Source organism: Ranitomeya variabilis, chromosome 8 (genome assembly GCF_051348905.1).
Source record: "Ranitomeya variabilis isolate aRanVar5 chromosome 8, aRanVar5.hap1, whole genome shotgun sequence".
Classification (NCBI taxonomy): domain Eukaryota; kingdom Metazoa; phylum Chordata; class Amphibia; order Anura; family Dendrobatidae; genus Ranitomeya; species Ranitomeya variabilis.
Genome location: NC_135239.1, coordinates 210,103,907 through 210,131,122, shown reverse-complemented (window position 1 = coordinate 210,131,122; position 27,216 = coordinate 210,103,907). Strand labels below are relative to the sequence as shown.

At 49.3% G+C, this 27,216-nt stretch overlaps 1 protein-coding gene across 1 annotated transcript; it reads left to right on the top strand.

The window, feature by feature from the left end:
• Nucleotides 1–5,248: 5,248 nt before the first annotated feature.
• Nucleotides 5,249–25,524, top strand: RBSN (rabenosyn, RAB effector). The gene is made up of 12 exons (XM_077276765.1): nt 5,249–5,386; nt 15,813–16,049; nt 16,385–16,528; nt 16,927–17,027; nt 17,580–17,625; nt 17,816–17,977; nt 18,071–18,315; nt 19,333–19,403; nt 19,677–19,763; nt 20,088–20,190; nt 20,310–20,414; nt 21,366–25,524. Exons 2-12 carry the CDS (start codon nt 15,890–15,892, stop codon nt 22,389–22,391), a joined length of 2,250 nt encoding a protein of 749 aa, XP_077132880.1. The 5' UTR covers nt 5,249–5,386; nt 15,813–15,889; the 3' UTR covers nt 22,392–25,524.
• Nucleotides 25,525–27,216: the final 1,692 nt, after the last annotated feature.

Here is a 27,216-nt window from a genome sequence, read left to right as displayed (position 1 = left end):
TGTGTTATATAATCTACATGACGTATTAGTACTTGGATTACCATGGTTACAGATTCATAATCCAGTCTTGGACTGGAGATCAATGTCTGTGCTGAGCTGGGGATGTCGGGGGATTCATGGGGATGCACCTTTGGTTCCCATTTCTTCATCTACTCCCTCTGAGATCCCAGCATTTCTGTCAGATTTTTATGATGTCTTTCAGGAGCCTAAAACTGATTCTCTCCCCCCTCACAGAGAGTGTGACTGCGCTATTGAGTTGATTCCCGGTAGTAAATTTCCTAAGGGTCGCTTGTTTAATTTGTCTGTACCTGAACATACTGCTATGCGGGAGTATATCAGAGAATCTTTGGAAAAGGGTCATATTCGCCCCTCTTTGTCTCCATTGGGGGCAGGGTTTTTCTTTGTGGGTAAAAAGGATGGTTCATTGAGACCTTGTATCGACTATCGACTTCTGAATAAGATTACAGTTAAATACCAGTACCCGTTACCTTTACTGACTGATCTTTTTGCTCGCATAAAGGGGGCTAAGTGGTTCACTAAGATCGATCTTCGTGGTGCGTATAATTTGGTGCGGATTAAGCAGGGGGATGAGTGGAAGACCGCATTTAATACGCCTGAAGGCCATTTTGAGTATTTGGTAATGCCTTTCGGTCTCGCGAATGCCCCTTCCGTTTTTCAGTCCTTTATGCACGATATTTTCCGTGAATATCTGGATAAATTTATGATTGTGTATTTGGATGATATTTTGATTTTTTCGGAGGACTGGGAATCTCATGTTCAACAGGTCAGGAGAGTTTTTCAGGTTTTACGAGCTAATTCTCTATTTGTGAAGGGCTCAAAGTGTATTTTTGGGGTTCAGAGAATTTCCTTTCTGGGATATATTTTTTCCCCTTCATCTATGGAGATGGACCCTGTTAAGGTTCAGGCTATTTGTGATTGGATACAACCTACTTCTCTAAAGAGTCTTCAGAAATTCTTGGGATTTGCTAATTTCTATCGCCGATTCATAGCGGGTTTTTCTGCCATTGCTAAACCTTTGACTGATTTGACCAAGAAGGGTGCTGATGTTGCTAATTGGTCCTCTGCGGCTGTGGAGGCCTTTCGGGAGCTTAAGCGCCGCTTTTCTTCCGCTCCTGTGTTGCGCCAGCCTGATGTTTCGCTCCCGTTCCAGGTTGAAGTAGATGCTTCCGAGATCGGAGCAGGTGCAGTTTTGTCGCAGAAAGGTCCTGACTGCTCAGTGATGAGACCATGTGCGTTTTTCTCTCGAAAGTTTTCGCCCGCTGAGCGGAATTATGATGTTGGAAATCGGGAGCTCTTGGCCATGAAGTGGGCATTTGAGGAGTGGCGTCATTGGCTTGAGGGTGCTAGACACCAGGTGGTGGTCTTGACTGACCACAAAAATCTAATTTATCTTGAGTCAGCCAGGCGTCTGAATCCTAGACAGGCGCGCTGGTCGTTGTTTTTCTCTCGATTTAACTTTGTGGTCTCATATCTGCCTGGGTCTAAGAATGTGAGGGCGGATGCCCTCTCTAGGAGTTTTGAGCCTGATTCGCCTGGTGATTCCGAACCTACTGGCATCCTGAAGGATGGGGTGATATTGTCAGCTGTCTCCCCAGACCTGCGGCGCTCTTTGCAGGAGTTTCAGGTGGATAGGCCTGATCGCTGTCCGCCTGGTAGACTGTTTGTCCCTGATGACTGGACCAGTAGAGTTATTTCGGAGGTTCACTCTTCCGCGTTGGCAGGTCATCCTGGAATTTTTGGCACCAGGGATCTGGTGTCTAGGTCCTTCTGGTGGCCTTCCTTGTCTCGAGATGTACGTATTTTTGTGCAGTCTTGTGATGTTTGTGCTCGGGCTAAGCCCTGCTGTTCCCGGGCCAGCGGGTTGTTGTTGCCCTTGCCTATTCCTAAGAGGCCTTGGACGCACATCTCTATGGACTTTATTTCTGACCTTCCTGTTTCTCGTAGGATGTCCGTCATCTGGGTGGTGTGTGACCGTTTTTCCAAGATGGTTCACTTGGTACCTTTGCCCAAATTGCCCTCCTCCTCTGAGCTGGTCCCTCTATTTTTTCAGAATGTTGTGCGTTTGCATGGTATTCCTGAGAATATAGTGTCTGACAGGGGTACTCAGTTTGTGTCTAGATTTTGGCGGGCGTTCTGTGCCAGGATGGGCATCGACTTGTCTTTTTCGTCTGCATTCCATCCTCAGACTAATGGCCAGACTGAGCGTACTAATCAGACCTTGGAGACTTACTTGAGGTGTTTTGTGTCCGCTGATCAGGACGATTGGCTTGATTTTTTGCCATTGGCAGAGTTTGCCCTTAACAATCGGGCCAGTTCTGCCACTTTGGTTTCTCCATTTTTTTGTAATTCAGGGTTTCACCCTCGCTTTTCGTCCGGTCAATTGGAGTCTTCGGATTGTCCTGGAGTAGATGCTGTGGTTGATAGAATGCATCAGATTTGGGGACAGGTTGTGGACAATCTGAAGTTGTCCCAGGAGAAGACTCAACAGTTCACTAATCGTCATTGGCGTGTCGGTCCTCGTCTTTGTGTTGGGGACCTGGTTTGGTTGTCTTCTCGATTTGTTCCTATGAAGGTCTCGTCTCCTAAGTTTAAGCCTCGGTTTATCGGCCCTTATAGGATTCTGGAGGTTCTCAATCCTGTGTCCTTTCGTTTGGACCTCCCAGCATCTTTTACTATTCATAATGTTTTTCATCGGTCATTATTGCGGAGGTATGAGGTGCCGGTTGTTCCGTCTGCTGATCCTCCTGCTCCTGTGCTGGTTGAGGGTGAGTTGGAGTATGTGGTGGAAAAGATCTTGGACTCCCGTGTTTCCAGACGGAAACTTCAGTATCTGGTTAAGTGGAAAGGCTATGGTCAGGAGGATAATTCTTGGGTGACAGCATCTGATGTTCATGCTCCTGATTTGGTTCGTGCATTCCATAGTGCTCATCCAGATCGCCCTGGTGGTTCTGGTGAGGGTTCGGTGCCCCCTCCTTAAGGGGGGGGGTACTGTTGTGAATTCTGTTTGTGGGCTCCCCCGGTGGTGTTTTATGGTAGTGCCACTTATTTGCCTTCTTCTATCCTTGATCACCTGTTGACACCCATTAGGGGAGTTTCCTATTTAAGGCTGCTTGGCTGCTGGTCCGATGCCGGCCAACAATGTATCAGTAGCATTCTGTTGCATTCTCCTGCCTCAAGTTCCAGTTCAGCTAAGTTGAATTTTGTTTCTAGTTAATGCTATTTTTGTCCAGCTATTTGCAATGTGACTCTCTGTAGCTGGAAGTTCTCGTGGACTGAAATTGCCACTCCAGTGGCATGAGTTGTCACTGGAGTTTTAAAGTAATTTCAGGATGGTGTTTTTGAGTAGTGTTTTGAAGTTGACCGTGAAGTGACTCTTTCCTGTACTTCTGCTATCTAGTAAGCGGACCTCACTGTGCTAAATCTGCTGTTCATCCTACGTATGTCTTTTCCTCTTGACTCACCGTCAATATCTGTGGGGGACTGCTATCTCCTTTTGGGGTTCATCTCTGGAGGTAAGGCAGGCCTGTATATTCCTCTGATAGGGGTAGTTAGATCTCCGGCTGGCGCGTGGTGTCTAGGGCATCGTAGGAAACACTCCCCGGCTACTTCCAGTGTCGTGTCAGGTTCAGGTCACGGTCACTTTAGTTCCCATCACCCGAGAGCTAGTCCGTTGTTATTTTTGATTTCCCTGCCATTGGGAAAATCATAACAGATCACTGTTAGTGTCTCTGCCTCTCATACAGCAGTGCCGCCTGTGATCACTGTTAGTGTCTCTGCCTCCCATACAGCAGTGCAGCCTGTGATCACTGTTAGTGTCTCTGCCTCCCATACAGCAGTGCAGCCTGTGATCACTGTTAGTGTCTCTGCCTCCCATACAGCAGTGCCGCCTGTGATCACTGTTAGTGTTTCTGCCTCCCATACAGCAGTGCAGCCTGTGATCACTGTTAGTGTCTCTGCCTCCCATACAGCAGTGCAGCCTGTGATCACTGTTACTGTCTCTGCCTCCCATATAGCAGTGCAGCCTGTGATTACTGTGTCTCTACCTCCCATACAGCAATGCAGCCTGTGATCACTGTTACTGTCTCTGCCTCCCATATAGCAGTGCAGCCTGTGATCACTGTTAGTGTCTCTACCTCCCATACAGTAGTACAGCCTGTGATCACTGTTAGTGTCTCTACCTCCCATACAGTAGTACAGCCTGTGATCAGTTAGTGTCTCTACCTCCCATACAGCAATGCAGCCTGTGATCACTGTTAGTGTCTCTGCCTACCATACAGCAGTGCAGCCTGTGATCACTGTTACTGTCTCTGCCTCCCATATAGCAGTGCAGCCTGTGATTACTGTTAGTGTCTCTGCCTCCCATACAGCAATGCAGCCTGTGATCACTGTTACTGTCTCTGCCTCCCATATAGCAGTGCAGCCTGTGATCACTGTTAGTGTCTCTGCCTCCCATATAGCAGTGCAGCCTGTGACTACTGTTAGTGTCTCTGCCTCCCATACAGCAATGCAGCCTGTGATCACTGTTACTGTCTCTGCCTCCCATATAGCAGTGCAGCCTGTGATCACTGTTAGTGTCTCTGCCTCCCATACAGCAAAGCAGCCTGTGATCACTGTTAGTGTCTCTGCCTCCCATATAGCAGTGCAGCCTGTGATCACTGTTAGTGTCTCTGCCTCCCATATAGCAGTGCAGCCTGTGATCACTGTTAGTGTCTCTGCCTCCCATATAGCAGTGCCGCCTGTGATCACTGTTAGTGTCTCTGCCTCCCATACAGCAATGCAGCCTGTGATCACTGTCTCTGCCTCCTATACAGCAGATCCTGACTGTAAGAATTAATGACCTAGAAGAAAAACAGAGGCAGAATAATAGATAAATTATCGGAAGCAGATTCAATTAATATCTATTTCTCCAATGTGGGAATATCAATAAAGGACGTGGAGACTTCTGCAAGCAATAATATTGTGGATTATCTCACCACTTTGCATCTATTATATGAATCAGAGCAAAATAAAAAAACCTTGTTATATAAATGAATTCAGCTTATAAATTATTTGCAATTATTAAACATATGGATGATACAGTGATGGCAATGAGGATGATGACTGATGAGGATGATGAGTAATGATGATGATGATTGATGAGGATGTTGATGATGATGAGGATGATGAGTAATGATGATGCCTCACCACCTCTCATGGATCTGCGGATTCCTGTCTCCTGAGTCTCCTCCCACAATCCCCATCCATTGCTCGGCGCTCTGCTCTCTGACTGTCAGTGCGGCCTAGGAGCGAGCGCCGAGTTATCGATTCCGGGAGTGACAGCGATGGCGTCCGGCAGAGGAAAAGGGAGGGACGGCGACACCCGGGGGTAAGAGGAGGCACGGGAACACCGAGGGGAGAGAGACAGCCCGGGAATAGGAGAGACAGAGGTGTGAGAGAGAGACAGCTCTGTGATAGGAGAGACCGAGGGGAGAGAGAGAGACAGCTCTGTGATAGGAGAGACCGAGGGGAGAGAGAGAGAGACAGCTCTGTGATAGGAGAGACCGAGGGGAGAGAGAGAGACAGCTCTGTGACAGGAGAGACCGAGGGGAGAGAGAGAGACAGCTCTGTGATAGGAGAGACCGAGGGGAGAGAGAGACAGCTCTGTGATAGGAGAGACCGAGGGGAGAGAGAGAGACAGCTCTGTGACAGGAGAGACCGAGGGGAGAGAGAGAGACAGCTCTGTGACAGGAGAGACCGAGGGGAGAGAGAGAGACAGCTCTGTGATAGGAGAGACCGAGGGGAGAGAGAGACAGCTCTGTGATAGGAGAGACCGAGGGGAGAGAGAGACAGCTCTGTGATAGGAGAGACCGAGGGGGGAGAGAGAGCTCTGTGATAGGAGAGACAGAGGTGTGAGAGAGAGACAGCTCTGTGATAGGAGAGACCGAGGGGAGAGAGAGAGACAGCTCTGTGATAGGAGAGACCGAGGGGAGAGAGAGAGACAGCTCTGTGATAGGAGAGACCGAGGGGAGAGAGAGACAGCTCTGTGATAGGAGAGACCGAGGGGAGAGAGAGACAGCTCTGTGATAGGAGAGACAGAGGTGTGAGAGAGAGACAGCTCTGTGATAGGAGAGACCGAGGGGAGAGAGAGAGACAGCTCTGTGATAGGAGAGACCGAGGGGAGAGAGACAGCTCTGTGATAAGAGAGACCGAGGGGAGAGAGAGAGAGACAGCTCTGTGACAGGAGAGACCGAGGGGAGAGAGAGAGACAGCTCTGTGATAGGAGAGACCGAGGGGAGAGAGACAGCTCTGTGATAGGAGAGACCGAGGGGAGAGAGACAGTTCTGTGATAGGAGAGACCGAGGGGAGAGAGAGACAGCTCTGTGATAGGAGAGACAGAGGTGTGAGAGAGAGACAGCTCTGTGATAGGAGAGACCGAGGGGAGAGAGAGAGACAGCTCTGTGATAGGAGAGACCGAGGGGAGAGAGACAGCTCTGTGATAAGAGAGACCGAGGGGAGAGAGAGAGAGACAGCTCTGTGACAGGAGAGACCGAGGGGAGAGAGAGAGACAGCTCTGTGATAGGAGAGACCGAGGGGAGAGAGACAGCTCTGTGATAGGAGAGACCGAGGGGGGAGAGAGACAGCTCTGTGATAGGAGAGACCGAGGGGAGAGAGAGACAGCTATGTGATAAGAGAGACCGAGGAGAGGGAGAGACACCTCTGTGATAGGAGAGACCGAGGGGAGAGAGACAGCTCTGTGATAGGAGAGACCGAGGGGAGAGACAGCTCTGTGATAGGAGAGACCGAGGGGAGAGACAGCTCTGTGATAGGAGAGACCGAGGGGAGAGAGAGACAGCTCTGTGATAGGAGAGACCGAGGGGAGAGACAGCTCTGTGATAGGAGAGACCGAGGGGAGAGAGAGACAGCTCTGTGATAGCAGAGACCGAGGGGAGAGAGAGAGACACCTCTGTGATAGGAGAGACCAAGGGGAGAGAGAGAGAGAGACAGCTCTGTGATAGGAGAGACCGAGGGGAGAGAGAGAGACACCTCTGTGATAGGAGAGACCGAGGGGAGAGAGACACCTCTGTGATAGGAGAGACCGAGGGGAGAGAGACAGCTCTGTGATAGGAGAGACCGAGGGGAGAGACAGCTCTGTGATAGGAGAGACCGAGGGGAGAGAGAGACAGCTCTGTGATAGGAGAGACCGAGGGGAGAGAGAGACAGCTCTGTGATAGGAGAGACCGAGGGGAGAGAGACAGCACTGTGATAAGAGAGACCGAGGGGAGAGAGAGACAGCTCTGTGATAAGAGAGACCGAGGGGAGAGAGAGAGACACCTCTGTGATAGGAGAGACCGAGGGGAGAGAGACAGCTCTGTGATAAGAGAGACCGAGGGGAGAGAGACAGCTCTGTGATAGGAGAGACCGAGGGGAGAGAGACAGCTCTGTGATAGGAGAGACCGAGGGGAGAGAGAGAGACAGCTCTGTGATAGGAGAGACCGAGGGGAGAGAGAGAGACACCTCTGTGATAGGAGAGACCGAGGGGGGAGAGAGAGCTCTGTGATAGGAGAGACCGAGGGGAGAGAGACAGCTCTGTGATAGGAGAGACCAAGGGGAGAGAGAGAGAGACAGCTCTGTGATAGGAGAGACCGAGGGGAGAGAGACAGCTCTGTGATAAGAGAGACCGAGGGGAGAGAGACAGCTCTGTGATAGGAGAGACCGAGGGTAGAGAGACAGCTCTGTGATAGGAGAGACCGAGGGGAGAGAGAGAGAGACGGCTCTGTGATAGGAGAGACCGAGGGGAGAGAGACAGCTCTGTGATAGGAGAGACCGAGGGGAGAGAGAGACAGCTATGTGATAAGAGAGACCGAGGGGAGAGAGAGAGACACCTCTGTGATAGGAGAGACCGAGGGGAGAGAGAGAGACAGCTCTGTGATAGGAGAGACCGAGGGGAGAGAGACAGCTCTGTGATAAGAGAGACCGAGGGGAGAGAGAGACAGCTCTGTGACAGGAGAGACCGAGGGGAGAGAGACAGCTCTGATAGGAGAGACCGAGGGGAGAGAGACAGCTCTGTGATAAGAGACCAAGGGGAGAGAGAGACAGCTCTGTGATAGGAGAGACCGAGGGGAGAGAGAGAGAGAGACAGCTCTGTGATAGGAGAGACCGAGGGGAGAGAGACAGCTCTGTGATAAGAGAGACCGAGGGGAGAGAGACAGCTCTGTGACAGGAGAGACCGAGGGGAGAGAGACAGCTCTGTGATAGGAGAGACCGAGGGGAGAGAGACAGCTCTGTGAGGGGAGAGAGGCAGCTCTGTGATAGGAGAGACCGAGGGGAGAGAGACAGCTCTGTGATAAGAGAGACCGAGGGGAGAGAGAGAGACAGCTCTGTGATAAGAGAGACCGAGGGGAGAGAGAGACAGCTCTGTGAAAGGAGAGACCGAGGGGAGAGAGACAGCTCTGTGATAGGAGAGACCGAGGGGAGAGAGACAGCTCTGTGATAAGAGAGACCGGGGGGAGAGAGAGACAGCTCTGTGATAGGAGAGACCGAGGGGGGAGAGAGACAGCTCTGTGATAGGAGAGACCGAGGGGAGAGAGAGACAGCTCTGTGATAGGAGAGACCGAGGGGAGAGAGAGAGAGACAGCTCTGTGACAGGAGAGATCGAGGGGAGAGAGAGAGACAGCTCTGTGATAGGAGAGACCGAGGGGAGAGAGACAGCTCTGTGATAAGAGAGACCGAGGGGAGAGAGAGACAGCTCTGTGATAGGAGAGACCGAGGGGAGAGAGACAGCTCTGTGATAGGAGAGACCGAGGGGAGAGAGACAGCTCTGTGATAGGAGAGACCGAGGGGAGAGAGACAGCTCTGTGACAGGAGAGACCGAGGGGAGGGAGACAGCTCTGTGATAGGTGAGACCGAGGGACAGGAGAGAGAGACAGCTCTCTGATAGGAGAGACTGAGGGCAGAGAGACAGCTCTGTGATAGGAGAGACCGAGGGGAGAGAGAGAGACAGCTCTGTGATAGGAGAGACTGAGGGGAGAGAGAGACAGCTCTGTGATAGGAGAGACTGAGGGGAGAGAGAGACAGCTCTGTGACAGGAGAGACCGAGGGGAGACAGACAGCTCTGTGATAGGAGAGACCGAGGGGAGAGAGAGAGACAGCTCTGTGATAGGAGAGACCGAGGGGAGAGACACAGCTCTGTGACAGGAGAGACCAAGGGGAGACAGAGACAGCTCTGTGATAGGAGAGACCGAGGGGAGAGAGATAGCTCTGTGATAAGAGAGACTGAGGGGAGAGAGACAGCTCTGTGATAGGAGAGACCGAGGGGAGAGAGACAGCTCTGTGATAGGAGAGACTGAGGGGAGAGAGAGACAGCTCTGTGACAGGAGAGACCGAGGGGAGACAGAGACAGCTCTGTGATAGGAGAGACTGAGGGGAGAGAGAGACAGCTCTGTGATAGGAGAGACCGAGGGGAGAGAGACAGCTCTGTGACAGGAGAGACCGAGGGGAGACAGAGACAGCTCTGTGATAGGAGAGACCGAGGGGAGAGAAACAGCTCTCTGATAGGAGAGACCGAGAGGAGAGAGACAGCTCTGTGCTAGGAGAGACCGAGGGGAGAGAGACAGCTCTGTCATAGGAGAGACCGAGGGACAGGAGAGAGAGACAGCTCTGTGACAGGAGAGACCGAGGGACAGGAGAGAGAGACAGCTCTGTGATAGGAGAGACCGAGGGGAGAGAGAGAGACAGCTCTGTGACAGGAGAGACCGAGGGACAGGAGAGAGAGACAGCTCTGTGATAGGAGAGACCGAGGGGAGAGAGAGAGACAGCTCTGTGACAGGAGAGACCGAGGGGAGACAGAGACAGCTCTGTGATAGGAGAGACCGAGGGGAGAGAGAGAGACAGCTCTGTGATAGGAGAGACCGAGGGGAGAGAGAGAGACACCTCTGTGATAGGAGAGACCGAGGGGAGAGAGAGAGACAGCTCTGTGATAGGAGAGACCGAGGGGAGAGAGAGACAGCTCTGTGATAGGAGAGACCGAGGGGAGAGAGAGAGACAGCTCTGTGACAGGAGAGACCGAGGGACAGGAGAGAGAGACAGCTCTGTGATAAGAGAGACCGAGGGGAGAGAGAGAGACAGCTCTGTGACAGGAGAGACCGAGGGGAGAGAGAGACAGCTCTGTGATAGGAGAGACCGAGGGGAGAGAGAGACAGCTCTGTGATAGGAGAGACCGAGGGGAGAGAGACAGCTCTGTGATAGGAAAGACCGAGGGGAGAGAGACAGCTCTGTGATAAGAGAGACCGAGGGGAGAGAGAGACAGCTCTGTGATAGGAGAGACTGAGGGGAGAGAGAGAGAGACAGCTCTGTGATAGGAGAGACTGAGGGGAGAGAGAGAGAGACAGCTCTGTGATAAGAGAGACCGAGGGACAGGAGAGAGAGACAGCTCTGTGATAGGAGAGACCGAGGGGAGACAGAGACAGCTCTGTGATAGGAGAGACCGAGGGGAGAGAGAGAGACACCTCTGTGATAGGAGAGACCGAGGGGAGAGAGAGAGACAGCTCTGTGATAGGAGAGACCGAGGGGAGAGAGAGACAGCTCTGTGATAGGAGAGACCGAGGGGAGAGAGAGAGAGACAGCTCTGTGACAGGAGAGACCGAGGGACAGGAGAGAGAGACAGCTCTGTGATAAGAGAGACCGAGGGAGAGAGAGAGACAGCTCTGTGACAGGAGAGACCGAGGGGAGACAGAGACAGCTCTGTGATAGGAGAGACCGAGGGGAGAGAGAGACAGCTCTGTGATAGGAGAGACCGAGGGGAGAGAGACAGCTCTGTGATAGGAAAGACCGAGGGGAGAGAGACAGCTCTGTGATAAGAGAGACCGAGGGGAGAGAAAGACAGCTCTGTGATAGGAGAGACTGAGGGGAGAGAGAGAGAGACAGCTCTGTGATAGGAGAGACTGAGGGGAGAGAGAGAGAGACAGCTCTGTGATAAGAGAGACCGAGGGACAGGAGAGAGAGACAGCTCTGTGATAGGAGAGACCGAGGGGAGACAGAGACAGCTCTGTGATAGGAGAGACCGAGGGGAGAGAGACAGCTCTGTGATAGGAGAGACCGAGGGGAGAGAGAGACAGCTCTGTGACAGGAGAGACCGAGGGGAGAGAGAGACAGCTCTGTGATAGGAGAGACCGAGGGGAGACAGAGACAGCTCTGTGATAGGAGCGACTGAGGGGAGAGAGAGACAGCTCTGTGATAGGAGAGACCGAGGGGAGAGAGACAGCTCTGTGATAAGAGAGACCGAGGGGAGAGAGAGACAGCTCTGTGATAGGAGAGACTGAGGGGAGAGAGAGAGAGACAGCTCTGTGATAAGAGAGACCGAGGGGAGAGAGACAGCTCTCTGATAGGAGAGACCGAGAGGAGAGAGACAGCTCTGTGCTAGGAGAGACCGAGGGGAGAGAGACAGCTCTGTGCTAGGAGAGACCGAGGGGAGAGAGACAGCTCTGTGATAGGAGAGACCGAGGGACAGGAGAGAGAGACAGCTCTGTGACAGGAGAGACCGAGGGACAGGAGAGAGAGACAGCTCTGTGATAGGAGAGACCGAGGGGAGAGAGAGAGACAGCTCTGTGACAGGAGAGACCGAGGGACAGGAGAGAGAGACAGCTCTGTGATAGGAGAGACCGAGGGGAGAGAGAGAGACAGCTCTGTGACAGGAGAGACCGAGGGGAGACAGAGACAGCTCTGTGATAGGAGAGACCGAGGGGAGAGAGAGAGACAGCTCTGTGATAGGAGAGACCGAGGGGAGAGAGAGAGACACCTCTGTGATAGGAGAGACCGAGGGGAGAGAGAGAGACAGCTCTGTGATAGGAGAGACCGAGGGGAGAGAGAGACAGCTCTGTGATAGGAGAGACCGAGGGGAGAGAGAGAGAGACAGCTCTGTGACAGGAGAGACCGAGGGACAGGAGAGAGAGACAGCTCTGTGATAAGAGAGACCGAGGGGAGAGAGAGAGACAGCTCTGTGACAGGAGAGACCGAGGGGAGACAGAGACAGCTCTGTGATAGGAGAGACCGAGGGGAGAGAGAGACAGCTCTGTGATAGGAGAGACCGAGGGGAGAGAGACAGCTCTGTGATAGGAAAGACCGAGGGGAGAGAGACAGCTCTGTGATAAGAGAGACCGAGGGGAGAGAGAGACAGCTCTGTGATAGGAGAGACTGAGGGGAGAGAGAGAGAGACAGCTCTGTGATAGGAGAGACTGAGGGGAGAGAGAGAGAGACAGCTCTGTGATAAGAGAGACCGAGGGACAGGAGAGAGAGACAGCTCTGTGATAGGAGAGACCGAGGGGAGACAGAGACAGCTCTGTGATAGGAGAGACCGAGGGGAGAGAGAGAGACACCTCTGTGATAGGAGAGACCGAGGGGAGAGAGAGAGACAGCTCTGTGATAGGAGAGACCGAGGGGAGAGAGAGACAGCTCTGTGATAGGAGAGACCGAGGGGAGAGAGAGAGAGACAGCTCTGTGATAGGAGAGACCGAGGGGAGAGAGAGACAGCTCTGTGACAGGAGAGACCGAGGGACAGGAGAGAGAGACAGCTCTGTGATAAGAGAGACCGAGGGGAGAGAGAGAGACAGCTCTGTGACAGGAGAGACCGAGGGGAGACAGAGACAGCTCTGTGATAGGAGAGACCGAGGGGAGAGAGAGACAGCTCTGTGATAGGAGAGACCGAGGGGAGAGAGACAGCTCTGTGATAGGAAAGACCGAGGGGAGAGAGACAGCTCTGTGATAGGAGAGACTGAGGGGAGAGAGAGAGAGACAGCTCTGTGATAGGAGAGACTGAGGGGAGAGAGAGAGAGACAGCTCTGTGATAAGAGAGACCGAGGGACAGGAGAGAGAGACAGCTCTGTGATAGGAGAGACCGAGGGGAGACAGAGACAGCTCTGTGATAGGAGAGACCGAGGGGAGAGAGACAGCTCTGTGATAGGAGAGACCGAGGGGAGAGAGAGACAGCTCTGTGACAGGAGAGACCGAGGGGAGAGAGAGAGACAGCTCTGTGATAGGAGAGACCGAGGGGAGACAGAGACAGCTCTGTGATAGGAGCGACTGAGGGGAGAGAGAGACAGCTCTGTGATAGGAGAGACCGAGGGGAGAGAGAGAGACAGCTCTGTGACAGGAGAGACCGAGGGGAGAGAGAGACAGCTCTGTGATAGGAGAGACCGAGGGGAGACAGAGACAGCTCTGTGATAGGAGCGACTGAGGGGAGAGAGAGACAGCTCTGTGACAGGAGAGACCGAGGGGAGAGAGAGAGACAGCTCTGTGACAGGAGAGACCGAGGGGAGAGAGAGAGACAGCTCTGTGATAGGAGAGACCGAGGGGAGAGAGAGAGACAGCTCTGTGATAGGTTCAGGTCATAAAAAGTTAGAAAAAAAAGAAATAAGGAAATTACATACACACAAAAGACCCTTAGAGTTGAGATCAGGGAGGGATTCTTTGCAGAGGAGATCACTGCGGATATTAGACAGATCTACACTGCACCTTGTATCTCCTGGATGTGATACTATAAGGCTATGTGCACACGATCAGGATTTGTCGCGTTTTTTCGGCCATTTTCCACGGGAAAAAACGCTAAAAAAAGCATACATAAGCATCCCATTATTTTTAATGCATTCCGCAATTTTTGTGCACAAACTGCTTTTTTTTCCGCGAAAAAAACCAAAACATCGCAGTAAAAAACGCAGCATCTTACGGTAATTAATTTTGCAGGTTTTTGCCGCTATATTATTGCACTGGGCAGTTCTGGAAAAAACGCGAAAAATCCGGTTTTGTTCAGGAAAATTCTGCAGACATTCCTGAACGTGTGCACATCCACACACTGTACGTCTTCTCTGGGGCAGGGAGAGGAGGATGGCTGACTGTGTGCATGGGAAGATGGTGACAATGTCAGAAGATTGTAGATCTGGCAGGGACATATTGCATTACCATTGTGCAGGTGGTGTCCCGGTTGGGGGGTGGACAGGACACGTCCCGTCTACCTCAGGGACGCTTATCTTCCCCTGCATATATTAGGGCCTCTATCCTACCAAGGAAAGTGCATTGAGCAGTTGGTCTCCTTATTACTCTCTGACTCATTCAGTGATATCGGATTTTTATTCTAATTAATAATAGCCCAGATAAGACACACAGTCATGGCCGAAAGTGTTGGCACCCTTGAAAATGTTCCAGAAAATGAAGTATTTCTCCCAGAATATTATTACCATTACACGTATTTTGTTATACACATGTTTATTTCCTTTGTGTGTATTGGAACAACAACAAAAAAACAGAGGAAAAAAGGCAAATTGGACAACCTAAAATGGGTCTGTCAAAATAGTTGGCACCTTTTTTGGGTAAACAACTTTGTTCCAAGTATGTGATGCTCGTTCACACTCGCCTTTGGCAAGTAACAGGTGTGGGCAATATGAAAATCACACCTGAAACCAGATAAAAATGCGGAGGTAACTGTATCTTTGCATTGCGTGTCTGTGTGTGCCACGCTAAGCATGGAGAACAGAAAGAGAAGAGAATTGTCTGAGGACACGAGAACCAAAATAGTTGAACAATATCAACAATCTCAAAGTTACAAGTCCGTCTCCAGAGATCTTGATGTTCCTTTCTCAACTCAACATAACCAAGAAGTTTACAACCCATGGCACTGTGGCGAATCTCCCTGGACATGGACGGCAGAGAAAAATTGATGAAAGGTTGTATTGCAGAATAGTCCGGATGGTGGATAAGCCCCAATCAAGGTACAAAAGAATAATAGATGTCCTGCAGGCTCAGGGTGCACCAGTATCAGCGCAAACTATCCGTCCACATGTGAATAAAATGAAACACTATGGCTGTAGACGCATGAGGACTCGACTGCTGATACAGAGACATGAAAAAGCGAGACTGCAGTTTACCAAAATGTACGGGAGTAAGCTAAAATCCTTCTGGGAAAGCGTGTTGTGGACAAATAAGACCAAGACAGAGCTTTTTGGTAAAGCACATCATTCTACTGTTTACAGTAAACAGAATGAGGTCTACAAAGAAAAGAACACATTACCTACAGTCAAACATGGTGGAGGTTCAAAGATGTTTTTTGGTTGTTTTGTTGCCTCTGGCACTGGGTGCCTTTACTCTGTGCAAGGCATCATGAAATCTGAAGATTATCAAAAGATTTTGAGTGCCAATGTAGAGACTAGTGCAGAAAGCTGGGTTTGCATCCTAGGTCATGTTTCTTGCAGCAGGACAATGGCCCCAAACGTACTTCAAGAAGCCCCCAGAAATGGATGGAAACAAAGCCCTGGAGAGTTCTGAAGTGGCAGCAGTGAGTCCGGATCTAAATCTCATTGATCACCGGTGGAGAGATCTTACAATTGCTGCTGGGAGGAGGCGACTTCACATGTGAGGGACCTGGAGTAGCTTGTAAGAAGAGTCCAAGATTCCAGCTGAGAGGTGTAAGAAGCTTGTTATAGGAAGTGATTGATTGCCATTATTTAATCCACAGGGAATATCAAAATATTAAGTTGAGGGTGCCAACAATTATGTCCGGCCCATTTTGGGGGTTTTGTGTGAAATTACGTCCGATTTGATTTTTTTTCTCTTCTTTTTGTTTTGCTCCAATACACACAAAGGAAATAAACCCGCGTATAACAAAACGTGCAAGTGTAATAATTTTCTGGGAGAAATACTTCATTTTCTGAAATAATTTCAAGGGTGCCCCACACTTTCGGCCATGACTGTCTATAAAGGGGCTGCCCCTGGAGGACGACCCCTCTACAATCTGTTAACATGGGATCTGTCACCTTCTTCTGTCGCAGGTGCGTCTGAGGATCCGTAGGGGTCGTCGCGCATTTTCTCAGCCTCGTTTTAGAGGTGGGGTGTGCCCGGGTCGCTCATGGCGGCGCAGTACGCCCCGTTCGATGAAGAAGGTGAAGTTCGGGAAGGCTTCCTGTGCCCGCTGTGCCTGAAGGATCTGCAGTCCTTTTACCAGCTGCAGTGTCACTACGAGGAGGAGCACTCCAGCGAGGACCGCGATGTCAAGGGGCAACTCAAAAGTGAGTGGGTCGTCTCCCCTACATCATCTGTTTTTACTTTGAGGTCCATACAACTTAAGGAAATTCCATTTTTGGGGGGATGAAATGAAGACTAAATATCCGTGATTCTGCCGTTTGGATTTTATTTCTTTATTGTTTTGTTGGATATTACATATCGATATTAGCAAATTGTGTTATTTCTCCCAATTATTAATCCGGCAGCGCTATATGTTACTCTCTGGTGCCTGCAGTGTAAAACAGCCGGCGCCTGTGCTGTACGGTGCAGGCTCCGCTCCTTACAAGTCTGCACTGGATGATGCCAAGGGGTTAATTTTTCTCTTTTTTTTCTCTATAAGATCTGGTGCAAATTGCTAAGAAAGCAAAGAACAAACTACTAAAGAAAGATGGAGGCGAGCGGGCCGAGGGCGGATCCCAGGATCGCTACGAGGCTTTCAGCTATGGCGGAGTGGACCCTTGTATGTGGGACCCACAGGAAATCGGTGAGTGGACCATAGTGCTAATGTAAAGGGGGTTTGGACGTGGTGACATCCTGCCCATTCAGTCATCCGACTGATGAACCTGCTGACTGGCTGCAGAGTCTAAATCGTATCAGTCACCGGACCCTGCAGCCGATCAGTCGGGTGACTAAATGGACGGGATATCATCACGTCTGGTCCTGGCAGAGTTATTGGAGTAGTCAGTAACTTTAGGAAAACTTTGGAAAAAGTCCTGGAAAAGGTCGAACTTTCTACCTCTGCAGGCTGGGGTAGACGACTGCACCTAGGAGCAGAATGGGGAAGGGAGGGGTGTCTGTTGTAAATTTGTGCTCCCCATCCCTCGGGGTGCAGATAAAAAGAGCAGTTTTATTTCTATTCTAAACTTTTCCTTTTGTTCCCAGGGGCGGTGCGGAGTCACCTGTCCGATTTTAAGAGGCACCGAGCTGCTAGAATTGATCACTACGTGGTGGAAGTCAACAAGCTCATCATACGCCTGGAAAAGGTGGGTTTTCTCAGAGATGAAGGTTATTTCCACCTTCACCTACATTTTTTTTTCTATTTTCTCTCTGCCCTGAAATAAGAAATGAAGAAACTTTGCAGTCAATTTTAAAGAAAAATCTCCTATCGTTTTGCGTACACAGCTCCTATGCCTTCCTATGCGTCGCTTTAGAAACAGCGAACAAAACCCTGTGCAGTCTGAGGCCGCAGTATCAATCCGCCGCTTTATGCTTCATGAGATAAGTTACCAAGATGAATAAGAGGGAATGTGACTGGTGGCTCTGACTACAACCGGCTTTGTTGTCTGTTACCATGGAGATGCATAGGTCTGTATAGGAGCTGCGGAAACTAAACGGTAGGGAATCTGCAAAAATGAGCGAATACAAAGCTGCTTCATTTCTGACTTTAGATGCGTTTGGACAATAAATAATTTCCTTCTCCGCAGATTTCATGGTCTGATAGATTCAGGTTTTCTGTGGTTGGATACAGTGAATCGTTAATATAACTCCATTGTTTGCAGCACATCGAGGATTTAACGTTCTTTGTTTGTCTCTAGCTAACGTCGTTTGACCGCACTAATACGGAGTCTGCCAAGATCAGAGGTACGCCGCACTGCCCTGCTCTTCTGGCCACAGATTGCAGTCAGTATTGAAATTAAAGGGGTGTTCCGAGAATTACTGATCCGTGCCAACCATTGACATCTCCACTATATGTTGTGTTATTGCCGCCGGTGGATCAGAGATGATGGCGCGGCTTCTTCACCTGCTAACCTGCCTCTTCCTTCTCTCTCAGCCATAGAGAGGTCTGTGGTGCCGTGGGTCAGCGACCAGGACGTGCCTTTCTGTCCAGACTGCGGGAACAAGTTCACCATCCGCAACAGGCGACACCACTGCCGGCTCTGCGGCTCCATCATGTGCCGGCGATGCACCGAGCTGATCACCATTCCATTTGCCAGTGAGATATGAGATGATTTTCTCCTGTAGCGTCCTCTGCGCTCCGAGTGTCATGGCCGCACTTCACTTCTGTCTCTCGCTCTTTCCTTCACAGATAAACTAACCAGCGCCAGCAAACACTCCGCCTCTACCCACGGCAGTCCCAACTTATCCCCTAACACTAGCGCTCAGACCTCCCGTCGGGGCAGCATCAGCAGCCTCAGCAGCGTCAGCTCCGTCCTGGAGGAGAAGGATGACGACAAGATCCGCTGCTGTCAGCACTGCAAGGACACACTACTAAAGAGGGAGACGCAGATGGACGAGAAGGAGCACACCCCGGAAATCGTGAAGGTCTACCAGGTAAAAATAAATACAGGGATGCAGAGACTCCGGGGGAGAAGGATAATTACGCTGACACTCGGGGGACAGGACAACGACACTGATACTCGGGGTGCAGGATAATGACACTGACACTCGGGGTACAGGATAATGACACTGACACTCGGGGTACAGGATAATGACACTGACACTGGGGGTACAGGATAATGACACTGACACTGGGGGTACAGGATAATGACACTGACACTGGGGGTACAGGATAATGACACTGACACTGGGGTACAGGATAATGACACTGACACTCGGGGTACAGGATAATGACACTGACACCGGGGGTACAGGATAATGACACTGACACTGGGGGTACAGGATAATGACACTGACACTGGGGGTACAGGATAATGACACTGACACTGGGGGTACAGGATAATGACACTGACACTGGGGGTACAGGATAATGACACTGACACCGGGGGTACAGGATAATGACACTGACACTGGGGGTACAGGATAATGACACTGACACTGGGGGTACAGGATAATGACACTGACACTGGGGGTACAGGATAATGACACTGACACTGGGGGTACAGGATAATGACACTGACACTGGGGGTACAGGATAATGACACTGACACTGGGGGTACAGGATAATGACACTGACACTCGGGGTACAGGATAATGACACTGACACTGGGGGTACAGGATAATGACACTGACACTCGGGGTACAGGATAATGACACTGACACTCGGGGTACAGGATAATGACACTGACACTCGGGGTACAGGATAATGACACTGACACTGGGGGTACAGGATAATGACACTGACACTGGGGGTACAGGATAATGACACTGACACTCGGGGTACAGGATAATGACGCTGACACTGGGGGTACAGGATAATGATGCTGACACTCGGGGTACAGGATAATGACACTGACACTGGGGGTACAGGATAATGACACTGACACTCGGGGTACAGGATAATGACACTGACACTCGGGGTGCAGGATAATGACACTTATTCTTTTACAGAGGCTCCGGGCCTGTATGGACAGGGTGGATGAAAAGGCCCCAGAATACATCCGCATGGCACAATCTATAAAGTAAGTCCTGTAATTGTACTGACTGCTCATTAGATATCAGTCTGATCCGCACAATCCTGAGCTCTCGCGCAGTTTCTGACTTTCCTCCGAGGATCCTTTACCTATGACTGGAGACGTCTCCTCTGATTTTTGCTTTATTTCTCGAATTTACTAACAAAATGTTGATAATATAAGACGTGATTGTGGGAGTGGAGGCTGCGCCCTGTACTGCGACAGGCGATAATTATCTGACAAACAGTTTGCAAAATGCTTTGTGCTTCTTTTACTCCGCAGCGCTGGCGAGACAACCTACAATTTAGACCACGCCAACGGCCTGAGAGTGGAGGTGCAGAAACTCTATGAGCTAATAGATGCTTTAAGGTGAGAAGTGACACCGAGATGGGGGCTGCGGCGAGGAAGCCTGGGGGCAGGGAAGACTCTGGTGTCGCTCCATGCATGGGCAACGATCGCGGGGGGAAACAAAATAAATGTGTGTGTGTGTGTGTGTGTGTATATAGATAGATATGTGTATATATGCTGTGAATACACACACTATATTTTCACCCCTTTTTGTATGCTAGAAAGGAACAGATGTATCCGTAAGTTTCAAATTAGGAAACCAAAAAAATGTAAATATGTAATAGAATTATTTTAATTATTTTTAGCAATTAATCATTATTATTTATTTTTATTTATCTGCCACAGTAAGAAAATACTAACCCTGGGAATGAACGAAGAGCCCAAACCTCACCCCAAACATCTCCAGCTGCAGAAGATGGTCAGATACTCGGCGACGCTGTTTGTGCAGGTAAGTCCTGGAGGAAATGTCCTTCCAGCGAGCACCGTGACTGTTATATGCAGCGAGATCCCCCTGCGGAGCCGCATATTACATCAGACGAACAAACCTTTTTTTTTTAATTGCATCAGGAAAAACTATTAGGTTTAATGTCGCTGCCAACTAAGGAGGCGTACGAGGAGTTAAAGGAAAAGCGGAAACAGGAAAATGAGCAAAAACTACAACGAGAACGACAGGTGAGATTTCATGTGTGAAATTGTATCTGACAGCAAGCAGAGATCTTGTAACTAGTAGGAAACTGTAAAGGTGGTTGGGTGGCATGGCTGACTGAGCCGGAAAGGATTATGCCAGAAATTGGTGTAAATCATAGCAGGGATCTACTCCAGCCCGTAGCTCGCATGTTACTTATGAAGGCTGAGATTATATACCCGGCCATTCCAACGCCGATACTAAACGGTTTTGTGCTGGAGTGAAACGTGTCAAATTTTTAAAGGATTTCCTTCCTACTTTAAGGGAAGTGTGTATGGGCCAAGGGTGGGAAATATATATATATATATATATATATATATATATATATATATATATATATATATATATATATATATATATATATATATATATATATATATACGTCTACTCGCCTCAGAGATTGCCACCGCTTTTCCTACTTGGAATGTGAAAGCTGCAGGCGATCAGTGTCCGCTGATTGGCTGCAGGCATTAGGAGACTGGAGGGTTAGAGGCACTGATGCTGGAGGTGGGTACAGGGTTTTTCTGTTTGTTTTTTTTTGTTAATTCCCTTCCTTTGGTCCATGCACTCTAACATTTAAGTTAAAGGAAGAAACCCCTTTAAGAGTCTCATCTTTTGGAGTTCTTGAACCAAAATTGGAAATCAACGTCCGTTATTAACAGGTTTAGATCTACTGAAAGTTCTGGCATCAATTTTCCCAAACCCGTCAGACCTATAGTGACCATATCTAAACAAAAGATAAAAAAAATAATATTACGTAAGTCAGAATTTGTGACTTTAACACTAGAAAAGTGATTCTAAACCTGTAATAATTTTCCCCCAAAAGTTTTACGAAAGTTTAATAACTTTATTGTAAATGCTAAGGAAAAAAGTTTGGAGAAGTTTGTAAACTGTGGTTTTGTAGCAGTGTATTACCGCTTGTGCTTGTGTCTCTGCAGGCGGCTCTTGAAGCACAGAGGAGGCGAGATGAGAAGAAGAGAGACGCCGTGCCCCGCATCTCCGAAGCCTTGAACGGAGAACCTCGGCCGACGGGCCGCATTCGAAAGGTGGAAGGATGGTTACCGACGTCTGGTGTTCCTCGGAATCGAGAGACCTCCGACCCCCTCCTACAGCAAATCGAGAACATCACCTCCTACATCCAGCAGGCTCAGGTGGCCGGACGCACGGATGAAGTCCGCATGTTAGAAGAAAATCTGAGGCAGCTGCAGGATGAGTACGACCAGCAGCAAGTGGAGACGGCCATAAGGATGTCCAAAGAGCTGGCCGAAGAGGAGGCCATGCAGAGAGAACAGCTGGAGGTGCTGAGAAAGCGGGAGGAAATCCGAGAGCAGAAGAGGAGCCTGGCTCAGCACAGCAGAGCTCACTCCCTGGACTTTCGGGACCACCGACAGGTGACGGCCTGGCAGGATAAACACACGGCAGCGCTGGATCTCCAGCTCCCGAGACGCGACCTCACTCCAGTACGGTCACCAAGTCCTTCAGACACAAGACCGGACCTCTCCTTACACATCTCTCCGCTTCTTCCCAGCAAATCTGTTCCCTTAAACCCCTTTGAGGATGAGGAGGATGAGTCCGAACCGGCCCATTCAGACCCGATCCAGCAAAACGGCAAAAGGGAATACAACCCATTTGATGAGGAGGATGAGGACGACCAAGACGGGAGCCGCCACGAGGTCACACAACCTTCTTCCAATCCATTCGAAATGTCACCCGACCGAGACTACTCCCCACCGGCTACAAAAAACCCCTTCAAGAAGGACGAGCTCCCCTGCATTGGGAATCCCTTTGAGGAGCCGGATGAGGAGGCGATTGAGGAGGATCTGCTCCTACAACAGATCGATAACATCAAAGCCTACATATTCGACGCCAAGCACAGCGGACGTCTGGACGAGGTGGAGCTCCTGACCGAGAACCTGAGGGAACTGAAGAAGACTTTGGCCAAGCAGAAAGAACAGACCCAGTGAGTAAGACGCCACAACACCAGATTCTTACCAGCAAAGCCCATGGTATCAAAAGCATCACCCAGATTATACCGACGTGCTGCAGAATGATGGCGGAGCGATGCACCGCACAGGTCAATGGAGATAGGTGGGTTGGATTGTTATCATACCTTATGCTGCCTGATCCTATCACTCCTGAATGTGAAGAGCACTTATAAAGGTTCGATGAGCCCATTACATGGATTAATGAGTGGGGGGAGGGGAAGTAGCCACTGCCTATAGGAAGCGAACTACAAGGACCAGAATATGGCGTGACGTGATTTCTGCAGAACGATGTCTAGATGAAAGATCTGCTCCAATTACACTACATGACACACGGAGAACGCCGGCCACCTGCTCCTGTGTAATCCGTGACCATTGCGGAAAAGACAGATTTCTGGTATAGTCTGAACAAGGTTACATCATTTTAAGGTTCAGTCTGCCTCTGAACACCACAGATATATAAAAAATCTACATAAAAAGTGGAGTCATGGTGTATATACATTGCTATCTAATGGTGAACTCCAGAGCTGCACTCACTATTCTGCTGGTGCAGTCACTGTGTACATACATTACATTACTGATCCTGAGTTACATCCTGTATTATACTCCAGAGCTGCGCTCACTATTCTGCTGGTGCAATCACTGTGTACATACATTACATTACTGATCCTGAGTTACATCCTGTATTATACTCCAGAGCTGCACTCACTATTCTGCTGGTGCAGTCACTGTGTACATGCATTACATTACTGATCCTGAGTTACATCCTGTATTATACTCCAGAGCTGCACTCACTATTCTGCTGGTGCAGTCACTGTGTACATACATTACATTACTGATCCTGAGTTACATCCTGTATTATACCCCAGAGCTGCACTCATTATTCTCCTGGTGCAGTCACTGTGTACATTACATTACTGATCCTGAGTTACATCCTGTATTAAACCCCAGAGCTGCACTCACTATTCTGCTGGTGCAGTCACTGTGTACATACATTACATTACTGATCCTGAGTTACCTCCTGTATTGTACCCCAGAGCTGCACTCACTATTCTGCTGGTGCAGTCACTGTGTACATACATTACTGATCCTGAGTTACATCCTGTATTATACCCCAGAGCTGCACTCACTATTCTGCTGGTGCAGTCACTGTGTACATACATTACATTACTGATCCTGAGTTACCTCCTGTATTATACTCCAGAGCTGCACTCACTATTCTGCTGGTGCAGTCACTGTGTACATACATTACATTACTGATCCTGAGTTACATCCTGTATTATACCCCAGAGCTGCACTCACTATTCTGCTGGTGCAGTCACTGTGTACATACATTACTGATCCTGAGTTACATCCTGTATTATACCCCAGAGCTGCACTCACTATTCTGCTGGTGCAGTCACTGTGTACATACATTACATTACTGATCCTGAGTTACATCCAGATTATACTCCAGAGCTGCGCTCACTATTCTGCACTCAGCGACTCCACTTTTTATGTAGATATTCTAAGTTTGTAAGTGGTAAAAAGGTGACTATACAATATGTTGGATAACTCCGTTCGCTACAGCATCCAGAACACTACATTGAGGTGTCGACCCCTTTAATGCCCCTTTATCTGCGCCTTGATGACACTTTGTACTTTTGCTGTTACAGTGTCGTTGCTACATTGTATCAGTTTGTGTCATGTGACCACATGAGGGAAGAAACAAAGGCTGGAAACGAAGCGGCGGTAGAATTATAAACGCGGGACTCCTCGGTTTGGTCTCCTGTAGGGGGAGTCATTGGTGTCCAATGTGACAGTGACTTAAAGGGGCGGTGTCATCAGGGCTGGGTCCTTTTAAATTAGGTCATCTCTCCAGTTCTTAGCTGAGCGTAGCTTCTGCTCTTTGCCTCAATGTATCAGTCTGGAGTCTGTTTCGCTCAGAGGATTGTCCAGACCAGATACAATTGTAGCAAACCCTCAGCTGTCGTGTTTGTCGCCCATACAATTTGCGAGCCTTCAGAATGTTCCCATACACTGACAGGAAGCAGCGAGTCAAAACAAAGTATTTTGGGAAGTTGCAGAACTTGATCATAATTGTAGAGATTCATGTTTTTCTGAGCCGTCAAGAAATTACAGCATTAAAGGGACGGCTTCCCTTTATTTAGTTGGGATAATTAGTAGGGTACCTGAACCTATACCCCCAAAAGTACTAAAGTAAAGGGGCCTCTACTGAGAGTCATACCACAAAGAATACAGAAGTGCTCTCGCTTTACTGCCTGCTGTGCTGCTTGGTGATTTTGCAGCGTTTTTCTTTGTGGCACAAATTGTTCAGTATTTTTCGGTTCTGTTCTAAGAAGCTGCAGTATTAGTGTGTGTATCATGTCTGTGTATCGTGGTCTCCGTTGTTTTATTTATTCCTGATCCGCTGCAGAATTGAGGAGGAAGGTCCTATGGCTCAGAGATCAAAGCCCCCATTAGTGACTGTATAGGACTCCCTGCCCCCTCCTCCAGTCAGAGGGAGACACATGGGAAACCCCCAATGTAGCTTCGCTTTCATCTACTCTAGTCGCATCCAAAGCTGCTTTCGAAACACCACCTCTCCATGTGTGCAGTTCACTCACCTACTTGCCAGCCAGGTATGTCATGCAGCTTCGGATGTGACTAGAGAAGAAAACATGAAGGAGGGTGAGGGAATATTTCTTTTTCTTTCTTCCTGCACCGTTGTGGGGTCTCATCCAGTGAAGGTCAGGGGCATTTGCTCTATTTCTGCCTTTTTATAGTTTGTTTGTTTTTTACCTCGGGTTGCTGCTGATGAGCAGCCGTCTTGAGTTGGGCAAACAACCGGCCTCCAGTGGGATTATTACCCTGCGTAGCTTTATTTTCCAGTTTTTTTCTATAATAGATTAATGGAGACCACACGGGGCGCTGCGGACCTGCTGTAAAGGCTATGTGCACCTTTTCTACCATTGCAGTATTTTTGCTCCAACTTTAGTTAAGCAATTTGGTCATTTTAAAAGTTTTGGTATACAGCTGCTATGATGAACTATGTATTTCCATGGTTACAGACTACATAACCTGTGTGTAGTCTGCCTTCTTCCTCGGTGATCAGCACAGGTTGTTGTTCGTATACAAAAAAATTTTTATTTCTGAAGGGCATGGTTTACCAGGAAGGGAGGAAAAAGAAGAGGAAATTTAAGGCTAGAGCATTGAGAGTAGGTCCACAGCGAACACCCAGTAAGCTCTGGTCCTGTAGCTCCACAAGAAGGAAATAACCATTGGGCAAAGAACACGAATCATCGTAAGCAGAAAACACCCACTGAGTTCTGCAGCTACATATGCAAGGGACATCAAATATCCAAAATGAGATAGAATAAAATATTTCTGGCTGCAGCTAGACAAGCAGGGAGCGCTCACCGAGCTCTGAACCTGCAGATAGACAAGGAGGGAGCGCTCACTGAGCTCTGAACCTGCAGCTGTAGAACCATGGAGTACTCACTGAGCTCTGAACCTGCAGCTGTAGAACCATGGAGCACTCACTGAGATCTGAACCTGCAGCTGTAGAACCATGGAGTACTCACTGAGCTCTGGACCTGCAGCTGTAGAACCATGGAGTACTCACTGAGCTCTGAACCTGCAGATAGACAAGCAGGGAGCACTCACTGAGCTCTGGACCTGCAGCTGTAGAACCATGGAGTACTCACTGAGCTCTGGACCTGCAGCTGTAGAACCATGGAGTACTCACTGAGCTCTGAACCTGCAGCTGTAGAACCATGGAGTACTCACTGAGCTCTGGACCTGCAGCTGTAGAACCATGGAGTACTCACTGAGCTCTGAACCTGCAGCTGTAGAAGCAGAGAACACTCACTGAGCACTGAACGTGCAGCCGGACAATCAGAGAACGCTCACTGAGCTCTGGACCTGCAGCTGGACAAGCAGGGAGCGCTCACCAAGGACTGAACCTGCAGCTATTCAAGCAGAGTATCAGAAAAAGTAGATTTAAAATGGAAATCAGCCAATAACAGAGCAGCCTGCACCTCTCCATATCTAAAGGATAATTTCTATGGCAAAGGTGACATACACTTTAAGCTGCAAATCTTGAAATGAGAGCGAGGTCTTTGCTCCAGTATGGGTGCAGCTATTTGTGTCTTGTTTTAACATTGCAGAAATGTTTTTGCAACACTACCACAATCCCTACCCATTGTGCATATTTCTAGAGCGGACGCGGCATTAGAGATGTAGAGGTCAGCGGCTCCAGAGAAAACCTGCAACAAGGACGCAAAACAAATGTGCAATTGACAAATGGAAAAGTGCAAATGAGGTTTTGTTTTAATAGTAAGAAAAAAATGCTGCAAATAACTGCAAATGTGAACCAGGACCAAGCTGGGAAGTCTCCGGTGAATTACTTCTATTAGGCTACGTTCACATTAGCGTTAAGCTAATGTGCGTCGGGTTTGCGTCGGCGACGCATGCGTCATGCGCCCCTATACTTAACATGGGGGACACATGCGTTTTTTTTGTTGCGTTGTGCGACACATGCGTCTTTTTTGCCGCAAGCGTCGGACCAAGAAAACGCAACAAGTTGCATTTTTCTTGCGTCCGATTTTCGGCAAAAACCAACGCATGCGTCGCAAAACGCAGCGTTTTTGCGTGCGTTTTAACGCGTTTTTGCGTGCGTTGCGTCGCCGACGCACAACGCTAGTGTGAACGTAGCCTTACTAGAGAGCAGCGTCTGCCATCGCTGCTCATTAACAAGCCGATTACTAACATGTGTAACGACTAAGCTAATCAGCCCTAATCTAAACCATTTATTGATCGATTGCCC